The following is a 23,185-nucleotide window of genomic DNA, read 5'->3' as shown; positions in this document are numbered from 1 at the left end:
CAAACATCAACAGGACACATTTCATTTTGTTGTCCATAGTTACTTTGGTTGTTTCACCATCCACCATTTCCACTACAGGGACAATGCCTGTGAGCTAGTTCATACAGTCAACTCAAGCTGCACTGATTCATACACACGTCATATGTCACTCTACATATGTCATCTACAAAACACACCCTCCCAATGTGGCAGTCTTTTTAAGCTGCAAACATTTCCTCAGCTCTTCCTCTGCCTTGTCAGTGCCGCTGCTGCCCCGTATCAGTATTGCTGCCTGCTCTTTCAACCCAACCTTCAGCCCAGCATCCACCTGCAGTCTCTCGCCAAGGGGGAAAATTATAACCCTCACCCACCAGAATCTCATGTAAACATACCTGCGGGGAGTGATGAGGCCATAGTCTGGATGCCAAACTCTAGCTATGTTCTGCTGTTGAAATAAACTTTTCAAATGTTAGTTGTCTTACTGAACTCAGGATAGTAACTGCAAAGAACTTAACAAACTGCATAGTGAAAACGAGGCTTATAGGGAGCCAATCTAAATGCAGTTGGTGTCAATAATCTATAGCCATTACACCTTGTAATCACCATTTACTTCATAATGATAATGAAATTATAATTATACAAAAAAAACTTTGAGAATATCAAACCCTTTCCTGTAATCTATATGCGAGAAGAGATCTATAGAGATGACCTTGTGAAGTTAATGACAAATATAAGAATATATACTATAGTAGATATAATTAAATGTAACAGTCAGCGGTGTGAGGAAAGTTACAATTATTGGTGGCAGCTTTGTTGAAAAGTCAAGTAAAGTCTGCTTATTAGTCATTACACCGCTTCACTTTGATTGCAGCTGTTCCATACCTAATTATACTATCCATTTCACACTATAACACTGTCATTTATCATATATATTGTCAGAGTAATTATTTTACCATTGAAAGATATAATAATTTGCCAAGGTGGCATCAGTGCAAAGTTTAATCAGCTGCTTATGTGAAAGTTCAGAAAAAAAATAGAAACGTAAATTTGGCCTGTTAATATCAGATGGAACAAAAGGCCTGTGTGTGTAAGTGCATAGCTGTTACTCCAGCCTCAGATATAATTAACTTAAGATTTCTTACACGCCTGCTGTTGATAGAAGTGTTGACAGTACAAAGAAAGGCCATGATAATTATGCTCCAGGTCATTTAATGTCCCCAGATCCTTTGTAGCTAATGTGTGCCTATAACTACTCAGATGAATATCCACCTACTTGTATTCAGCATCCACCTACTTGTAACCAGAACAAATTTACTTCAGACACCAAGTTAAATTCTAAACAAGATCAAATTTAAAAGAATACTAGAACAGAATAGCTCCTGGCTAATCTAGCCTTGTGATAACATGATGTTATCCTCTCAAATCGTATTATGAATGTTTCATTTTTTATGTTCCTTTGTATGTAAATTGTGTTTTTCTTTGCATTTAACACCATCCTCATATTATGTGGCATGCGATTAGCACAGTTAGTGAACTTAGTGGATCATTTTAGCAGCTAAAGAGTTATATACATATCCTGCAGGAGTTGGTGGAGGCAAAAACAAAGCCAAAAAGAGAGTACATTTTTGACTCATCATCAACATGGATTTATCATGTGGCCATAGACGCAGCTCCAAATGAATGCTAATGTTGCTACATTTCTGCGAGATGTTTAAATAAGGAATAATTTCCTAACAACTTCACCTCACCTGTCAGTGTTGTGTTTACAACTTGTTACACTGCCTGCATTTAGCCAAAAAAGTCAATGTAATATTCTGAAAGGTTCAATTAAATAAACTACATCAATAGAATATTATTGACTTAAGGCCTACAGCAGGACTATAGCTAGTTATCCAGAGTAACTGTAAAATCATGGTCTACTGTTGATGAATTGTGAAATCAGATCATGCAGATTGAACCAATTGCCTCATCAGCCAGGTTGTTAGCTTAGCATGGCCCCTTTCAGTTCACTATTAATTTACAGGAGGCGTTATCAATCTGGGTGTACCAAAATTGCCTAAAGACACAAGTAGGTAAACTCAAAACTGACCAGAGCAGCCAGTCGTATGATGTTGTGCAGGGAGACACATGAAAGTTGGGGCAGCACTTGGTCCATTTTTAAAGCAGGGAAAAAATAGCGGCCCAATCACAAACTTTCTTCAAATTATAGCTTGATTCACATTGATCAGCGCAGCCTAGTTTGACAGTTTGATCTGTGTTGCATGAGCCTGGTGAGTTGTGCTGGACAGAGCAGGCTGGATGCAAATACAACCAATCAGAGCAGCAAAATGTGTGACATGCAGCTTTTCAAATCTGGACTGATGACGCTCTTCCGTCAATCATTATATCAAAGCCCACGATTAAACAAACTGTTGTAATTGGCCCTGCTCAGGCAAAACCAGCTGGAGATCTGTCTGAACTGAAATGGGGCCATTTGCCCGAGCAAATGAAATATGAGTTCATAGATCTGTCTGGTTCTCAGGCGACCAGTTTACTGTCACAGCAAAAAACATTCACTCGCCACACAACAACTTGGACATACAGTATACTATCTCAACTCAGACTAGACTTGTGGTGGTCTTTCTTCAGATCCTCTCTAGTCTTCTCCTTTGCGTCCTCTATTATCTCCCCTAACGGCCCTCTTTGTGTCCACTCTCCTCCTCCAGCCCCATGTGGAGGCCACTATTCAGCCCCGAGTGGAGTGATCTTGTCTCCTGGGTGGCCTGGTTACTACAAAGATTCCCTCAGCTGTGAGTGGGTGATTGAATCCGAACCTGGACGCTCCATCAAAATCACATTTGACAGGTGGGTGGCATAATTCTTTATTCTGCATATTATAAAGAATCTCAGAGCTCTGAACGGGCAGAACTGTTCAGATTCATCAGAACCACCATCAATTACTTCTGACAAGCAAAGATTTATCAGACTTAAGGTTTATGGGGATTCACTAAGATTATCATAACGATCTCTTGAATTTTATAGGTTATATAATTAATATCGGGTGATGCAAATTGATCAGGAGGAGTGGGTAATATTTTGGTTTATATTATGTGTTCTCTGAGCCTTTAACTGGTGATAGAAAAAAATTAGAGGATCCTGTAAAATTATTTTATAGTTGGTTTGGGTTTCTGTCTCAGCTTTATTTCATTGTAAAGTTAATTTAACAGTAATAGCTCAACAACCCGGAGTGAGGTCGGAGCAAATAAAAATAATAATAGAAAGTGTTGCAGCCCATGTATTCTTCAAGATTTTTGTACATTGTAACTACTATGACATCTGTTTTTCACCTTGATTTTTTTTTTTGTTTGTTTTGTTTTGTTTGTGGCTTTTTCATTTTATGGTATACCATTTTTGCCATCAAGAATATTATATTCATATGTAATAAATGTTATAATGGAATAACCCAATAAAGATATTGTCTTAAAAAAGGAACCATATATCCAGCAAGTATGACTTCAATGGCTGTGGTTATCTCTAGACCAAATGTGTATAAAATCACTAAAGCAGGTTTTACTGGCTAATTCACCATCAAAGTGATTCAGCCATTAAGTGATAATGTGAACCTTCAACTCAAAATTCTCAAAGTTATATCCTGCAACAACAGCATTATCGTCATGTTTTATGTTGTCCTGGTTGTGATGTCTTTTATTCCAAAAAGTAGTGCCACTTTAAAAAAAATATTATCAGCATTGTGATAGTGTGATATTGTTGTTTCACAGGTTCCAGACTGAGCTGGGTTATGACTTCCTGGAGATCCATGACGGCCCAAATCTCCTGTCTCCTCTGGTTGGCTCCTTTAATGGTACCCAGGTGCCCCAGTTCCTGTTCAGCAGCAGCAACTTTCTTTATCTCCTCTTTACCACTGACAACAGTCGATCAAATGCTGGCTTCAAGATATTATATGAAAGTAAGTCAGAAACAAATGCAGCATATTTATGCATATTATTCAAGTGTGCGCGAGCATTTGTTGTCAATGCCTGTTATAGATCAAAATAATACACATACCCTTTACAAATAACAGCACAAACAAAACAGTAGGTGTGCATGATGTCAGGACATTAGCAGCCCACCAGAGACAGATTCACAAGCTGGCCTAACATGCAGGTCATTACCTGCGAATAACAAACCACCATGATGGCACAGCATGGTGCTTTATGTGGAGATTCAAACCATCTGTGGATTTTAGATTATGCAGATCAGCAAAACTGCAGAGGAAAGTGGAATCTTTTTGCAATTAAATTACATTTTGACATCTAATCCTTTTATTTTTCAGGCGTTACAGTGGACAGCTACTCATGCCTGGACCCTGGTATACCTGTCAATGGTATTCGGTATGGGCAGGATTTCTCCATCGGGTCCACAGTATCTTTTGGCTGTGATTCTGGCTACAGACTCAGCCATGAGGAGCCGCTAGTATGTGAGAAGAACCACTGGTGGAGCCATCCTTTACCTACATGTGACGGTAAATACCTTAAACAATGACATCTTACATTTAAAAAAAACAAAAACACAAGACTAAAACACTCCTGTAGCCGACCTTCATTACATAGCCCCTAAAATATTATGTATGTAATTAGATAAGACTGACTTTAGATAAAGTGTGTTGACATTTCACATTAATGTAACACCCAAAATTATAATATTATCATAAAAAAAAACAGCCAGACAGCCATTACCCACCCTGTTATCCTTATAACTCTGACTTAGTTTTATTTTTACATACATTATTATATCATATTATATCACTTCCTTTCCCACCAGTGCATAAAATCCAATGCAAAATTACATCTAGGTGTTGGTGTAGAGACCATAGACTCTATATTAATGTTTTATTTTACAACACAAAAAGAAATTTTGTTCCACGACAGAATACCTCCTTTTTAAATATGACTTTCCACTTATCAAATTTAATGACTGCTATTTAAGGGAAGACAAAATTAAATAAATTATTATTTTTAGAGACTTAACCTAAAACAGGTTTTAAAGGAAATTAGATTATTTACTTGATCCATTAAAAGGGCACAAAGAAGCTTAGGTGTATGACAAAATAAGGATCAGCAGTGGAGCCAGTCATCCCTATATGGGGAGCTGAATCACACAGAACATGTTGTTCTGCAACAAAACCACTGGTTGAATCTCTCACACGCACACACACACACACACACTTGGCTGTGCGCTGGGGCAATTTAAAGTGAAGGCTACTGTGGCTGATAGGGTTTGATTTGAGGAGAAGATTAGAGATCTGTGTGCATGTACACAGTGTGTGCGTGTGTGTGTGTGTGTGTGTGTGTGTGTGTGTGTGTGTGTGTGTGTGCGTGTGCGTGTGCGTGTGTGGGGGGGGGGTCTGTGCGCGTGCATGTGTACTGTATGTCAGCACATATATGTGTGCTTGTGCCATGTGCCTCCTGTCACCCTCTCTCCTGTGTGAACCATGAACACAAGGAGGTTTGAGGTTAGGTTGACGAGAGCTTGTGTTGCCTGTCACCTCCTCTCTCTTCTCTCTCAAATCAAGGAGGGGGGGGCATAGATGTAGCTGAGGGGAGGAGGGGATCTCTCCCACTCTCTCTCCCTCTCTCCCTCTCTCATTCCAATCATGGTGGAGCTGAGGAGGAGGGAGACAGGAGAGATGCGGCACCGCTGCATCAGTTTTGTGGCGGCTTGCTTGGTTCGGCTTGTTGGCTCATGCACTTGTTAACCACATTTGAATTGCACAGTTCCCGGGACTGGCAGTGGTTTCCTCCAAGGAGGAGGCAGTTTGAGCATATAAACATCAAGCATGCTGCCTGGAATTTGCAGGCTGAATGCCATTAGACTGTGTTTACACAGTATGTGCCCATACAAATATAGGAACTATTTGCCGCTGTTGCTGGTAAGAAATGGTCTAGCCTGATGATTGACAAGGAGTAAACAATGAATTTCAGCAAGGCGGCACTAAAGGCAGCCGACTCAGCCCTGGAGAATGTTGTAGGAACCGAATGTTGTTCATACCCTGTATTAGAAAGTCAGCAACATTTCTTTATTTGATGCAGATTGTACTAGACACAATGGCAACATCATCACATGAGCCAAATGGAGAAGATTTTGAGATTTCCAACTAAATTAGTTTTGAAATGCTGATATTAAAAGATTGACTGCCATAAATTAGATTTCCTCCAAGCCAGGGAAGCCCTTTAGCAGTTGTGTGGATTTTAATGAATCAACTATAATTAAAATTACTTTGTCAACCTTTTTCTGAAGTCCAAAGATTGATGTTTTAGTGGAATCACTCAATTAGACTTTATGCACATGAAAGAGGATGGACAAGAGATACCTGCTAACAGATTGAGGTGGAGAAGAAGGCAAGATGGAGGGAGATATAAAAGAAAGATGGAGAGAAAGGCACTGACAGAGACAGAGATGTGATGCAATGTTTCAAATATCTCACATAACTCAGCATTCAACATTAAGAGCTTCCTGGCAGAAAAGTATTAATAATTAATGGCACTGTGAGTGCAAGCTTTTGTGCATAAGTGTGTATGTCAGGCTGTGTGTATACTGTGTATGTGCATGTGTGTAAGTGTGTATCTGGAAATATTCTCACTTCTCACCCATTTTTTCAGGGATGCTGATGTTGTGAAAACGGTGGTGGATGGGAGTGAAGACACTGATGCTCTGTTGTGGTTTGAGCGCATTTTTAGTGACTGACTTGCCTGTTTTATGTGGCTGTAGCAAGGGCTGCACTTTATGAGGAAAATATGTGATAATAATTATTGCAATAATGATGTTACTTGCAATAACTCAACGGATATTTAAGTGTGCTCAGTGTTGTCTTTCTGCTGCTGTCAGCATACTGCTAAAATAGAAAAAAATCCTTGCTAAATTAAAAAGATAATATTTCCAACATTTTTTTATTGAACAAATTGAACATTGATCTGAACACAAAAGGCACCAATAAAAAGAGAAAGTGTTGCTTTTTAAAGTGCAGTTTACTAATTTATACTCTCTTTTAACTAACTCAAAAACCACTGAGAGAAACATTGCGGTCTCACGTGATGCATTCCTGCACAAGTGCACATGCACTGACAATAAAATCACAATTTGCAGCTCTAGTTGTAGTAGCTGTCTGGGCTGCAGTTCTCAGAGTTGGGGGTTCTCAGCTCTCACAGAACTGGTAAATTGTTCTGCTCAAGGAAACCCCAGCAGAACTTTCAGATTTGACCTTCTACCAGCAGCTCTGCCACCGTTGCACTTTTGCGGTAATGTTATGGCATTTTATAGGTTTATTGTAAGAGGAAATGACAGGCCAGTCGGCCAACTGTAAGATGAACCAAGTGGAGCGAGCAGAAATGAAGCACCTTGCAACACATGCATGCATTAGTATGCATAGAATGAGCAACAGATTTTTCCAAGCTTTTCAGAGGACCTGGTCTCAACTCTGAGCATCTCTGTGTGAGCAGAGGTCTCTTACTGCATAACAATGCACAGGGCTGAACTGTGCGCAGAACTTGCAGGGTCATCCTGAGGCCGTACTCTGGGGTTCAAAATGTTTTAAGTAGTCTCTAAGAAACATTTGCACTGCTTCGCTGCTTTGAATATCACTGCTTCGAATCACTTAAAATCAAACTCTATTAACAGAAAAAAAGGAGATTTCAGACACAAAAGACATTTTATGGTTCTTGCACACGTCGCAGCTATTGCACAGCATTAATGTTGTGGAAAACTAGCTTAAATAATTTTCAAATATTGTTTTTCTTGGGAGTTCTTATTACATGTCTCAATTTTCTGCCTTAAAAACAATTTGGAGCTCAGAAAGTGTACATCTCAGAGCAACACAATCTTGCAAATAGGTTTCAATTTTCCCACACTTCTCAGTAAAATAAATTACTCTTTTTGTCCAGATGGTCACTTGTTATATAACAGGCAACTTTTCATTGAAGCCAGGAACTCATATTACTCCAATAACTTTGTATTTCTCTACATTTTTTCCACACATTTCTTGGCTCACAATATATCCACTGCATATAAATTTGATTGATTTGAGTTGATTGTTTTGTCCAGAAACTATTAATGCTGAAAAAAAAACATATGCAACACCAGACAAAATTATCATTTGGCCAAATATGTATTTACAAAGTGGCACTGAAAATAAGGAATCAAGTGTGATGACACATAATGCACTGATGAGGAAACTTTGGAAGACGTGATAAGTCACTACAGTACGGGAGATACTTAATTAGCAGCATGGATCTTGAAGCTTGAGCTAATTATGGTTAAGCAGATAAGCTGAAATGTTACCTTTTGTTACTCTAATTATACCAGAGCTGTCACTGCCTGGTGAGCATGTCACACTTCCAGCGTGCACTGTGGTCACTGCTGTCATTACTGTCACTTATTCTGACCTATAGCAGATGTTTCAGAGAATATAAGCAACACACTCCAGCAAAGTGAAACAACCCCAAAAATAACAGCATGATTCAAATCCACACGAATAAACTGAAAATTTTCCTTTAACAGAAAAATAACTACAGTTTTAATTAATCTCTTGGGAATATAATGCCCTAACAACATATATGAGGAATGGCTACAATTGCCTGCACAGTAAATCATTGTCAGGCACTGGTAAGTTTCAGGGACATTAAACTACATAAACAACAAATTATCCAGAATTGATATTATGAAGAATGTGTGGTGGATTTTACATTATTTATGTTATTCTATTATCTTTGTGCAACTTTTGGAGGAATTAATAACATAAATAAATCTATACTAAACATTTAAAGTAAAGCTATAAAGGAAAAGTCATATTTCCAAATTGTGAAAAGGCACACAATTTGCAGCTGTCAGTTCATGCAGACCTTTTTTACTCAGGACTGCTTTCTTATTGTCTCCTTTTCCGTATCTCTGTCTACTTCTTCCTCTCTTGTAGCACTTGTGTGCGGGTATGCGTGTGTGTATGTACTATAGATGTGGTATTAAAGGTCCACCGGGAAACATTATCTGTTTTGGCTATCAACAATCTGATGCTAACCTTCTCTCTGCCTCTGTCCCCTGTCTCTGCACATCTTTCTCTCTTTGCCTCTCTCTCTCCCACTCTGTCTCTCTCAATCTATCCAGCCCTGTGTGGTGGGGATGTTAGAGGTCCCTGGGGAACCATCCTTAGTCCCGGCTATCCAGACAGCTACCCTTCATCTCTCAACTGTACCTGGACTGTTGAAGTCAGCCACGGGAAAGGCAAGAGACTCACACAGATCCACACTTCCTAATAGAGACAGACAGAGCAAGGGACAGTAGCAAGCAGCACTCACAGGAGTGCAGCCACTGCTGTACTAGAACCACAAATCTGGATTCTAATAGGTTTTTTATGGTTAATAGAATATTCAGAGGGGCATGTTTACATTCAAATTGATATTTATGGCTAGAAGAGATGTTAAAAACTCAAATGATGTTGAGATATTTTATGTATTTATTTATATTTTATAACCGTACATGGTGTTGAGAGTGCTGAATTTGTGTCTGTTGTAATTACACTGTTAATTTATCATAAACTATTCATAATGATTAGAAATATGGTTATGTTGATGAGCTGAGAATGTAGGAAAGCTCTAAAGATTCTCTCTGTTATCTCTCTGTCCTCTTGTGTGTGTGTGTGTGTGTGTGTGTGTGTGTGTGTGTGTCTGTCCGTCCAGGAGTCCAGTTTCAGTTCAATTCTTTTCATTTGGAGGACCAACATGACTACCTCCTGGTTACTGAGAACGGAAGTTTCATGCAACCACTGGCTCGCCTGACCGGCAATGAGTTGCCTAGCAACATCAATGCAGGTCTCTATGGCAACTTCAAAGCCCAGCTACGATTCATCTCTGACTTTTCGATTTCGTATGAGGGCTTCAACATAACTTTCTCTGGTAATGTATTTGACTATAATCACATTACTATTACACTTCAACAAGGTCTAGATTTAATTTAACATAATTTTTAATCATTTCAAGAGGTCTCTTTTTTTTCTACCTATTCCCATACTGAAACAACTCAGAGTAATATCGTAGGTTGTAGAAAGTTTGTACACTCAAAAACGCAAAATTGTGATGTAACACCTAGAATCAATTCTAAGCAGGTGAGCAGGACCTTCACTAGAATCAGCCTAGAAACTTACGGAGGGACATTAAGGACACCACAGTAAAATAATAGCTTCTCTTTAAAAAGAAGTGGGTAGAGCAATATCTCTACCAGAATAAAGGCAATTACAGTCCCTTCAAACGTATAGAGGTACCTTATTAGTCTAAGTTTTATTTCAGGTTGTAAAGTTACCAAAGAAAAGCTATGAAGTTCATTTATATAGCACCTTATCACTGGGTGCTTCACAATATTAAAAACAGATAAAAACTAACAGACATAAAATACACCATATAAGCGTGGGAAGCTAAACAAAGGCGGTTTGAAAGAAGTGAGTCTTGAGTTGTATGTTAAAGGTGTCCACAAGGTCTGACAGGCCACAAACACTAAAGCACAGTCCTCTTTAGTTTAAAGCATAAAGTGAAGTATAGTCTACAAGGCCTGATACAAGGAATTGAAGCTAAAGTTGCTCACTAACGTAGGTGGGTACATGACCTTGCAGAACTCTGAAGTGATCAAAAGGATCTTAGATTGGATCATCTAACAGATGATTAAAGAGGCATAACATTTTTCCTTTTCCTCAGGGACAAGACTGACTGGCACACAATAGGAACTATTTTATGAGGATTAAATGCTCTGAGATTTATTTCCATTCAATTCTTGATTTAGAATAGGCGATTTAAAAAATGCAAAGGTTTTTTTTTGTTTCGTTGTTGTTGTTTTTTTTTTTCATTTTTATTATATAATCTCTGTAAACAGATATCTCCATACATATGCATAATCTGTAGGCAACGGGGCATGGTTTTGGTATTATAGGCATTATGGTTTCCATTTGTAGTCAGAAATTTAGTGACCCATCATGTTTCAGCACCAAGTATCTAATTGGCAGAACATGCATCGTCCAATTATCAATTTTCATTCACTTATACCATGCAGACGTAGCAGGCTGAGCAAGGTACTCTAGCAGTCCCTCTCCCCAGCAAGGCTTTACAGCTCCTCCTTTGGGTTCCAGGGAGGCGTTTCCAGGTCAGATGAGATCTAAAATCCCTTCAGCGTGTTCTGGGTTTACCTCCTAGCAGTTAAACGTGCCTAGAAAACCTCTAACGGAAGGCACCCATGAGGCATCGTGATCAGATGCCCAAATGCATTTGCTGAAATGCATTTTCGGAAGTAATCTGCTATCTTCCGATGATGATTAAGCCTTACTTTTTTTTTTTGTTTTTTGTAATTTAACTGTATTTATATGCAGAGAGAAAAGCCGAAAAGGACGGCAAATAGAAGAGGAAGTCTTGGCCAAGATATACAGTTACTACACCAGATCTCCTTAGATATTGGCCATTGCTCCAGAGGCTTATTGTCTTCAGACCAATAGCCAGTGAGTTCCAAGATTATTAATGATTGCATTATATATATATAAGTAGGTCTGCATAATTGTGGCACATAATGCAAATAACAATGTTACTGGACCTAGTCTTAGAATACAACTTGGAGCTATGTTTTATTTACTTTGAAAATAAAGTGTCCAGTAACTATTCAAAGCATAGAATATTCTCCACAAAGTAAAGATATATATAAGTATAGAATATAAAAAATAAAAAAAAGGGATCCAAAACAGAGCCTTGGGGAACACCATGAGTCAGTGTTACAGGGCCCTGCAGGGCTGGCCTCGAGATACCCATGCACTGCCTACATAAGTCTTCAATGTCAGAAGCTGCACTGAGAGCCAGCAAAAGTAAGCCCTTGCGTCACCGCACTTCAAGATGTCATTGGATATTTTGACAAGAGCTGTTTCAGTGGAGTGGAACCGACAGCAGCTATGACTGAAAATTGTCAAAAATACAATGCACAGCCAAGCTTTTGTCAACCACTTTTCTAAAACTTTTACTTTATATGTCAGTTTAGAGATAGGCCTGCATTGTGTTCTTGTGCCACATGTGGAGATCCCTACATGGATATTAACTAAAAAAAAAACACACACACAACTGGCCGTGAAGACTACCCAATGAAACCTTGAATAGCTAAAGAAAATAAGCTTAACAGAGGAGACAGGTTACACAACATTAAAATGAATGTAATCCATCATTAAACAGCACTATAAGAATAAAGAGATGGAGATGGATTCCTCATAGCCGAGAATGTGTTGTCCAAATCCACAATAATGTTGCTTCACCAATACCCTCACCCAAAATAAAAGAAAGGGTTAAGAGGCAGACTTGAGACAAAGTCCAAGGCTACAGCTGCCCTTTGTAAATTAATCTCTTTTTTGCCTAATAGCCCTTTCAGCACCCTCATTGACTTGTATAAAGGAGCTCTTGAATCTGAGTCTGCACTGACAGACATTTTACCGCCTCCCAGATGGCATAAGCCAATACTCAGAATGTAACACATGTGAGGCGTCACCAGAGATGTGACTTGCCAATCGCAACATGCTCAACATGCCGTCTCCTCCCGTTGCACACTCTGAAAAAATACAGATCACATCCTAAGTCTTCGCCCACTGAAAATAAATCTCCCGCTGTACCATGCAAAATGCAAAATCAGCAAGTGCATTTCAGGACATGGTGGAGTCAACTCAGGCTCACAACTTTTAGACTAATGTGTTCTAATGTGAGGATTAGATTTTAATTGGCTGCATTTTTAAGAGTTTTTAATCACAAGAGTTATTGAATTATTGAAAAGGATCTCTTCACACAAAGAGAGATCATGGCCATGAGGCGTTTGTTCATTTCAGTTAACATTTAATAGTTACACTGTTAACTCTTTTATTTCAGATATTGGGGCAGATTTTTCCAAGACATGAGAGTGATGGGCATCAGTTTGTTGATTTAACACCATAAGTAGAGGACACAGATTTACACTCTAATCTGATCACCTCTCACGATGGCACTTGTGCAGCACTCGGCAATACTGAGTGTTGCTCAAAAAAATCACTGATTGGAGTAAAAGTCTATTTTGAAGCACTGATTTAGTTGATCATTAGTTTAAGCAAATATAATTCTTCCGTATGTAGAAGATGGATCAGCTTAGATAAGTTTATTTTCTAGCCCTGTTTTATTTTTGCCAGAGGCATAGAAAGGGCAGAGCTCAGAGTGCTGACCCATTGTAGTGTATGCTTCATGTTTATTCATGTATGTATTATGTATTCAGTTATCATCCATTTTCTGCAGAATATACTTTGGAGCCATGCGAGGACCCTGGGATGCCTCGGTTTGGCAGGAGAAATGGCTACAGTTTCGGCATTGGAGACACTCTGTCTTTTTCCTGCAATATGGGATACCGCCTAGAGGGGGCCCCAGAGTTGATCTGCCTGGGAGGAGGGCGGAGAATGTGGAGCTCACCTCTACCAAGATGTGTCGGTATGTGGCAATATTAATATTATCTTAATATTATCCATACATTATATTGAAGTTTTTGGCCATTTAGCTGCCGAGTATTTACTGTATGTTACTTTTGCATTGCAAAATGCAAGTGTTATGCACATTTACTACATGTTAAATGCAAAGCAATACCAAGCCATAATTATGTTAAATCTTTCAAAATGTCTTACTAACAGTTATTGATAGTGAAATAGTGTTCAGTTTATCTTCCATTCAATTATCTACTGTTTCACAAACAAACAAAAAAAAGTTTTGAATTATGTAACAGGCGATGGAACAGAACACTGGCCTACAGTGACCAAAATACCATTGAGCTGCATAGCTGTTGATGTCTTGAGGTTCTTTGCAAATGCAGAAATATCTGCCTACATTATGAAATGCAGAAAGACACACAAAAGAAATACTGAATGCTGGGCAACTTAAGTTCAAAGGTCAGCAGACACTCAAGGCCAACTTTGCTTGCTTTTACAAGATAGTGAAGGAGATGGCACAACACAAAAGTCAAGGAAGTAACAGAAAGGATTTAGGCAGTATTTTAGAACAAAGAAAGTTTTTCACATTCACGATGGAAGTACATTTTCAAGATTAATGTCCCAGTCCTTGATTAAAGAGTCTTTTTAAACTGTGTTTCAAAAGATGTTATTAAATACACAAAACTTACACTAAAATTAAAGGACTTCCAGAGACAACAGTCTTTATAAAATCTACATTTATACAGGCAAATTTTAGTTAGTAGATGACCAATAAATGTCAGTGATATTTCTTTGAGGTGAGTCATCAGTGAGCAGTTTGACCTAGTCACAATCCTATATCACCCCTGAGAATTCTGAGTTTTCTAATCAAGGACACTTTCAGAAATATGACTCTGAATTGTATATTTAACACTGGAACATTAAAGGATAAATCCTTAAATGTTCCAGTGTTAAATAAGGATTTGTTATGTTGTTGTAGGTTTTCCAAACATGTTGAGTAAACTGAAGTGAAAATGACTTACGCTATGGTCCAGTGTACAATCGACTATGCAGTAGGTTCATGTGCCACATCAAACTCTAATCCATAAGGATGTCACTCAAGCAGTCTTTCTACAACAGAGGGGTGTTACAAGCCACAAACAAAAACATGCATATGGAAACAACATCAAGTAAGATTTAGTTGCCGTGTGCACGAATACAAGTGGGAGAACCTCTCTATGAACCACACGCTCTAGGCAACACAAATTGCAGTGAAGATGTATCAATTAGAATTAAAATGGTTTTACCTTGGGTAGAAAATTTGTGTATTCTGAGTCGTATCATTTATTAATGTACAGAGGAGAGAAGCAAAAAGAAAAGAGCCTAACAGTAAAATAAGTGAAACTAGAAGGGCACTGACAGAGAGCTGCCCTCCACCAAGGCCAATAGTCCATTCACTATGCAAATTTGCAAGGACAACCATACATGTGTGGATATATTTCCAAAACTATAAGAATAATGTGAAAAAATAGTTATTATTATTGAAGGCTTATTATCTCAGTTGTGCATTCATTATATACTTCTAAACTGGAAATATGTAATGTAATTAAAACTAGAGAACGTCAAATCCATGGACTAAAATAACATTATGAACACGGCAGCTTGTTATCAAAAACAGCTGATTCGAAAAAACTCTATGTTCAGGAGCAAGACGTTTCACTTGTGTCCAATTTAAATGTGCATATAGAAAAAAAATACTCATCGCACAAATCAGTATGATTTAGTAAGTTAATATTTACACTCATGGTGGAATGATTGTAGTATCTGTCATTCAGTGTAGAAATCAGAAAACATTTTGTTCGGCAACATATATAACTACATATATCAACTGTGAAAACAACAGGATGAGGCTGTATTACCACACACAAATATCATCCATTATATTCATCATAAAGGAACTGTTGCCTTATATATGTATTTACATTTCGGTCGCCACACCTTAGTTTTAGATGAAAGATTTTACAGTTGTTCCAGATCTCCCATGATACCATTGTCCCCAAGCACTCCATAACAACTGTTTTCTGCATGAAGGTGTGGTAAATATGTGTGAGGGCTACCCCAGAGGATTACCGGTACCCTTGAATGTGGATTGTGATATGGAGTCATTATATTTCTATTATTTTGTCTTGTCAACATATTGAACTACACTACTCTCTACTTGGTTGTCTAGTGATCCATGCTACACCCTTCCATCAAGTTTAGTAAAAGTCAATTCAGCAATTTTTTCTATAATCCTGCTGACAAACAAACAAACAAACCTAGCGGAGGTTATAGTAAGTATGTTTTTTCAACAAGCAGCAACTTCCAAGGATAAAAATGAAGCCAAAGCTGAAGTGCCAAAACTTGCAGTTCCTCTAAGTGCTACTTGAGGCTGGCTACGAAAGCAACTCAATTCCCATAGACCCCCATGTTAAGATTTTTGGTCTCTATTGCTAATTTTCCTGTTCATGACAACTGTTTGGGGTGTTGAATTTTATTTAACTTACCCATTTACATTTTATTTGGGCTTAAAGTTGTGCATAATTAACGTCATGGCCAGTTTGAGTGACAGGCTCCCTACGAGACATCAGGTGTCTACGTCCTTTATTTTTATACAGATTTTGGTTCTTCACACATGCATCAGTCAGTCGACTTTCACCGTGGATGCAAGAGTGAGACCATCACGCCGCGTTGTGTTATATTCCACGCTGTCTTTCCACACTGCATCTGTTAAAATCTCCATCACCTCATGTAAACGAGGCACTTAACTGTCAGCTGGTCATTCAGATACAAAACAGTTGAAAAATAAGTGTGAGTAATTACTTCCTCATTATTCATATTCACAACAATACTAACTTGGGTAACTTATAGATTGATTCATTGTTATAGCTTCCACACAATATCATACCACCACCTTCACTTTGTAAAACAAGCTAGCTTGCTAGCATCCCACACAATATTTACAGAAACATTCAGCTCCTCAGCCATCGACCTCCAACCAGACACCAACTTATTGTAGCAAGGCCCAGATTCCCATCATGCCCAGTGCTGGACTGTGTAGTTTGCTGTTTTATGCTCTGAAACACAAATGTCACTTCTTGTCAGTATTAATAATGTGTCTTTTCAGAACATGACGGTGTATGTCGGTTATTGTCATTTTTTGTTAGTTTAGAGTTTACACCATTAGTGAGTTGGCTGTTACACTTCACCAAACTAGCTGTATTGGAAAAACAAGGTCATACATCATGTCCTTGTTAGAAGTATGTAAAGGCAGTAGCCCTGCGGCATAAAAAGTGTTGACTTCTTATGTGGAAAGAACACCAGAAGGCCAAAGTTTGTTCAGATAAATATATTAATTTGGTATGGTGTTAATAGCTAAATTTGGTGCAGATGCCCCCATTTTAATCCCTGTAAAACAGCCGTTCTCTGTCCATTGCAGCGCTGTCAATGCCAGCGACAGGAGTATCGTGCTATATTGCAGTGTGGTGCTCGCTTGTAGTTAGGACAGTGCAATAGGAAATAATTTAATCAAACATGTAGTAGTAAAAAATTTAGTCACTGACGCTTGCTTGCATCATGTCCAGTTGGGACATGGTGTTACAGCAAACATCTCTAATTATCAGGTTGAGCACACTTTTGGTCAACTGCAAAATACAGACAAGTGTTCAAGTTCAAATTCGGACCAAGATAAAATTAACTGTAATGACAAAAGTCTGAGAAAAGTGTGTCAAAGAGTCATAGATTTGAATCTCAGCACTGTTTGCCTACTCTCCCTGTTTTTGTTTTGGGCTTCTCTGGTTGTATTGGTAGCACTTTAGTCATCGTCCTTGACCAAAGCACTAGTCTTCCAGGTGTTTCCTGGCCACCAGGGCTTACCTGCTGTCTTTGAAAAATTAGAATCTCTAATGCAGTCTAACACAAAGCATGAATTTGCACACAAGGATCACTAGTGTGTACTCATAACTTCAGGGTGTTTGTGAGCAAGAAATGTGTAAAATGGGATTTGATTCGTGTGGAAATGTAGAATCAATACAGGGCAATATAAAAAGCAAAAGAGGCGACACTGAATGTTTTCACACTCCCTCACAGGGCTGTTTTCAGAAACACCATGAGACGCGTGGGATTGTACAGGTGCATAGAGACAGACATTATCATCCAGCTCTAGTAAAAGACCAGATACTTTTTATAACTTTATGATTTTAGAATGCCGGTGAGAATATTTTAAACACCAATCTTATTTTCAGCTTTGCGTCTTGTTTTGTGTGCCAGATTTCTTACGTCTTTGGCTCTTTGTCATCAACGTGCAAAGACTGATAATGCAAAGAGGTGGGAGCGGTGTTGCCTGGCTGTGTTCTATGGTGTAGTGCGGTTTGCTATATTTAGTGCCTGTGTGTTGTTTTGCATTGCTGCATGATGTGGTGCACATTGCAAAGGAGGAGTGGGGATGAGAGGAAAGGGACGATTAGACCTACAATTTGCTGTTTTCTAATATCTCTGCACTGCAAACTTTGTATTGTGCTCTTTGTTTACCTTGCTTTATGTTTTGTTTGGTTATTTTTATTAACTGAGGGATGTACTTTGCAGGTTTAAAGGTGTAAATTGCTTTGGAGGTTGGTGTTTTTGGTTTAACGTGTGGCTTTCTTTACATCCCAAGTGAGTCAAACATATTGTTTTCATTAAATGCTGTCCAGAAGGGAGTTGGAGAGGTACCACAGAGGTGTCTTTGCTCTTTTAGAAAATCAAACATGCCTTTGGCTTGTTTTTCTACACCTCTAATATTTCTGGACCTTATCTTCTATTTAGCATGTTTGTTAAGGGAAATGAGACAGAACCAGGAGGGAAAAGAGGGACAGTAAAAAAATAAAAAAGAAGGAGGAGGGAGAGGAAAAGGAAACTCTGGAGAAGATGAAGGTTGACTGAAGTAGAGGAGGGTGAAGGAGGCACTATTCATAGAGAGGGAGACAGTGAGAAAGAAAGAGAGTGAGGGAGTTGAAGAGGAAAGAGGGAGAGGGTGGAGAGGTAATTTTCTAAATGGAAACTGTAGCAGCGTGATTTATTGACGATATGACAGCTGTAATATGACTATTACACCAGTAGAGACACAGAGAAGAGGGAGAGAGGGAGGGAAAAGGAGAGAAAAGGGACATAGATACTGTAGATGGAGGGCACATGTGAGAAGTGCAGAGAGTGGGTATCTTTAGGTAAATTAGTTTCTCAGTTTCACTGCCTGCCCATTCTCCTCAACTGAAGTAGATGGCCGACAATACAGCTGTTTAAAAGGGTTGTAAATTACACACGCACATACACACAAGCACACATTAGATGTATTCATCCATTTATAGGAGAAAAAGAATCATCTGCTGTAAGATGAAAAAAAATCTTTTCAGTCTGAGGACACTGTGTTCTCTTTAACTGCTTTTACTTTAAGTAAAACTTTTATATCGTAGGATTGAACTGTTTCTATGAAGGGAAAAAAAAACTTTTATTCAAAAGAAAGTTTTAAATGTGAGCCATTTTCTGTTGTGTAACCAATGTTAATGTTCTCCCACATGTTCTTACCACACCATTATAAACTCTTAACAATCAAACCATATCTTTTAACTCTCCTTTTTCTGTGTTTGTCCTCAGCTGAGTGTGGTTCTTCAGTTATAAACAACGAAGGGATCCTTCTCTCTCCAAACTATCCAATGAACTATGACAACAACCACGAGTGCATCTACAGCATCCAGGTAACAGATCTGTGCATCCTAACTAAGGGAAATACAGACTCTGGCACATGTGAAAAAATCATCATGAACATTAGCCGAGGTTAATAACTTATCTTCAAACATCTGTGGGTACGTGTTGTCTACTTTATCGGTCAATAACTCATTTGGCTTTCATGTTTACCCTAGGTACAGGCTGGGAAAGGCATCAACATCTCTGCTCGAACCTTTCATCTTGCCCAAGGGGATATACTCAAGGTAAACACACATATACACACATTATGTTGATTCCCTCTGTCAGTCCTCTTGGCTGACAATTGTGTCTAAAATCGATCAGTGATGATAAAAATCATGCCATTGAAAACAAAACAACCATCACTGGTTGGTAATTATGTTGTATTTTCATCTAAAATGCATGATGCTGTTGTTATCACAGATTTATGATGGTAAAGACAGCACAGCCCATGTTCTCGGAGCGTTCACCAGTTCGTCCATGTTGGGCCTGACGCTGATCTCCACTTCAAACCATCTTTGGCTGGAATTTTTCAGTGATTCAGAAAGTACAGGGGAAGGATTCAAACTGGTCTACTCCAGTAAGTACACACAATAATCTTTTAAGCTTTGTACATGCACACAGCCCAACTCAGTCATAACCTGAATGTGCACAGCTGAGTTGCATTCGGACCAAGAAAACACTGTGGTATTAAAGAAACAACTTTACCTTGATATAAGTAGTGGTACCTTCACTTCAAGGTGGTGTGCAAATTTTTATTTTGGGTAGATTTCATTACAAGTATATATTCATTTGAGTTTCTTGCTATATATATATATATATATATATGTATATATATATATATATATATATATATATATATATATATATTAGTGCTGGGCCGTTAACGGCGTTAACGTGTGCTGCGTTAACTTAGTGAATAGTTTATCGTGCGATAATTTCCTTATCGCGCGATAAACTATTCACTAAGTTGGGTCTATACAGTGAGCAAGGCACCAATTTCACTTTGTTGTTTAAGCGCGGATGTATACCTGGTCGAATTACGTGGAGGGGGCGCGAACAAGGCGGAAGCTGGTCTGCCTGAGTGACTGGAGTGATTGGCTCAAGCCGTGTCACAAAGCTGCTGACCGTTAATGGTCTTCTTCATGACCTCTAATGTAGGCCCACAGTTCAGTTAGGGTCATGTTATCAGAGGCTGCGCCCTCTGCTGTTCATTCCAGTTAGCAGGAAAAAGCTTTTTCCACATGGAGACAGAACCTGTGTTCCTAAATGTCTGTGTTTAACAAAATAAAAAAAAGTTAAACACCAAAGTAAATCTTATGGAACATTATTTTTCTTTACCAAATATTATAGTAGAAACAGCTTTCTCAAGCATTTTGTGATGCATTTTCATCATTTAGATAGATAGATATTATTTTGAATGTCTTTGGCAAAATTCAAATCTATAATTTTAATCTAGATTAATCTAGATTAACTACAGGATTGCAGTGAGATTAATCTAGATTAAAAAAATTAATCTATGCCCAGCACTAATATATATATATATATATATATATAAATACTCATTTTCATTTTTAGAGTGCAGACAGAAATGAAAAGTCCCCTGGTGGCGCTTCAGCCTCTTGTGGTCAAAATGAATATTACAAAAAGAAACACTTAGAAAAATAACCCTTATTTTCCTCCTGATTTTTTTTTCTTGCCCCCCCCCCCCCAAAAAAAAAAAAAAATTTAGAAATTTAAAACATTTTTTAATAACTGCATCAAAGGCCTTCTTTGATAAATATAATATATCGTCATTCCCTCTCTAATATCTTTTTCATATTGCTGTGAAAATCATCATCAACCCACATCTTTTTAAACTTCATTTGAGTTTCTTGCTAAATCTATATGTATATCTATATATATCTATATCTATATATATATCTATATATATATATATATATATATATATATATATATATATATATGTATGTATGTATGTATGTATATATATATATATATATATATATATATATATATATATATATATATATATATATATATATATATATATATATGTATATATATAATATGATTTACTTAATGCAGTACTGATTTTTAATGAAAAGAGCTTGAATGCATAATAATGTAACTTAATGCAGCCTTCGTTAGCTGTTAGCTCCAGCCATCAGCTGCTAACAGCTGATGTTAACTAACTCTCCTCCTGCCAATGTCCATGAAGATTTGTTGTTCAAAACGTAGCATTATCAGAGAAACAATTGGATGTTTCCCCTGACACATTCATAGCAAGTATACTGCATTCTGTCTTTCTGATGTACGGAAGCCCTAAGCGGACGTGTTTTTTTTTTTTTTTTTTACAAGCCGTTTTCTCGATATAACGAGATATTATCTCGTTATAACAAGATATTATCTCGTTATCTCGAGAAAACGGAGTTTGTTTTCCTGAGATATTATCTCGTTATCTCGAGAAAACGAACTTTGTTTTCCCGAGATATTAAGTCGTTATCTCGAGAAAACGAACTTTGTTTTTTTGGGGTTTTTTTTTTTTACTTTATTGAATGAACGTCAGAAGAAGAAGTGGCGGGTGGATGATGTGACAGCAGGTGCCGTGCGGTGTTCAGCACGGACAAATGCGCAAGGTAAGATGATTATTACAGGGTCACATCACCCAAATTCATCAGTAATCATAACTAGATTATTATACTGTTGCTCCGGTGCTTTTTGGTACGTGCAGGGGCGAGAACCTGCACGCATTTGTCCGTGCTGAACACCGCACGGCACCTGCTGTCACATCATCCACCCGCCACTTCTTCTTCTGACGTTCATTCAATAAAGTTTAAAAAAACAAACCAAAAAACAAAGTTCGTTTTCTCGAGATAACAACTTAATATCTCGGGAAAACAAAGTTCGTTTTCTCGAGATAACGAGATAATATCTCAGGAAAACAAACTCCGTTTTCTCGAGAATAACGAGATAATATCTTGTTATAACGAGATAATATCTCGTTATATCGAGAAAACGGCTTGTAAAAAAAAAAAAACAAAAAAACACGTCCACTTAGGGCTTCCGTACTGATGATATCCATTGGGAGATAATTATTCATCTTAAACATGTTAAACAAACTATTGTTTTTTTTAGCCTGCACAAAATTAATGTTACACAACAGAAATCATTGGCCACTGCCATTGTTGAATGTCATCTAATTTGCCCATAGGCCAAAGGCAGTCAACAAGGCAAATATCATCTAATACTGATGTTCGGCGGTGCACCCCCCCCATAAAAAGACATATTGCTCGCAGGATTAGCACTGTAAAATCTGACAAGCTGATTGTATTTTTTTTTAAAAATCTAGGAAACCGATGCTTTGAAAATTTTAGGTAGATATGCCTATTAATCTCAATTTACATTTACTTCACTTATTTAGTTATAATTACTTAATTTTGTGAGGTTGTTTGAACTTAAAAATGGCAAGTTTAATTAAAACAATATTTTTAAGTTTAAGTAACTATATCTGTTTTCTGCCTTTTGCATACTAATCAATCATATTTGTATTGTATTAAGCATGTTAAGAAAACATAACTTGCAGATCTCTCAACTTAATCATTGGCAAAATCCTTTTTGATTATCAAGTTAAGTCAGATTGACTGGTTTACTGAAGTTGCTAAACACTGAGAAAAAACAAGGTCATTTCACTTGTCATTTTTGAGATGCAACAACTTCACAAAATTAAGTAAATACAGAGACATTTCAAGTAAACTTAACAAGATATAAAGTGAACACAAAGTAAGTAAAGTAAGTTATATATACTTTTCTTTTCTTACTTTTCTCTGAGTAAGATCAACTTTTACCATTTTAAAGTGCAGGAACTGTATGTATATATAAAGTATGTACACTATAAAATACTAAAATACCTTAATGTTACACAGCACAGCTGATTGGACTGTTCAGGTAGCTTTTTAACTGTCCACTCTGTATAAACACTGACAAGAGTTT

The 23,185-nt window shown here is 37.8% G+C and overlaps 1 protein-coding gene across 1 annotated transcript in view; it reads left to right on the top strand.

Annotated features, from left to right (window-relative positions):
* Positions 1-23,185, top strand: part of LOC121957465 (CUB and sushi domain-containing protein 3-like) — a 446,534-nt gene that overhangs the window by 329,325 nt on the left and 94,024 nt on the right. The window contains exons 16-24 of the mRNA XM_042506041.1: positions 2,685-2,823; positions 3,738-3,925; positions 4,292-4,480; positions 9,112-9,228; positions 9,684-9,899; positions 13,275-13,463; positions 19,103-19,203; positions 19,369-19,437; positions 19,616-19,772. Coding sequence (XP_042361975.1) covers positions 2,685-2,823; positions 3,738-3,925; positions 4,292-4,480; positions 9,112-9,228; positions 9,684-9,899; positions 13,275-13,463; positions 19,103-19,203; positions 19,369-19,437; positions 19,616-19,772 — 1,365 coding nt within the window. The remainder of the gene's footprint in view (positions 1-2,684; positions 2,824-3,737; positions 3,926-4,291; positions 4,481-9,111; positions 9,229-9,683; positions 9,900-13,274; positions 13,464-19,102; positions 19,204-19,368; positions 19,438-19,615; positions 19,773-23,185) is intronic.

Source organism: Plectropomus leopardus, chromosome 18 (assembly GCF_008729295.1).
Source record: "Plectropomus leopardus isolate mb chromosome 18, YSFRI_Pleo_2.0, whole genome shotgun sequence".
Taxonomy (NCBI): Eukaryota; Metazoa; Chordata; class Actinopteri; order Perciformes; family Serranidae; genus Plectropomus; species Plectropomus leopardus.
Note: the sequence above shows the minus strand (reverse complement) of the source record. Positions and strands in the feature narration are given on the sequence as shown.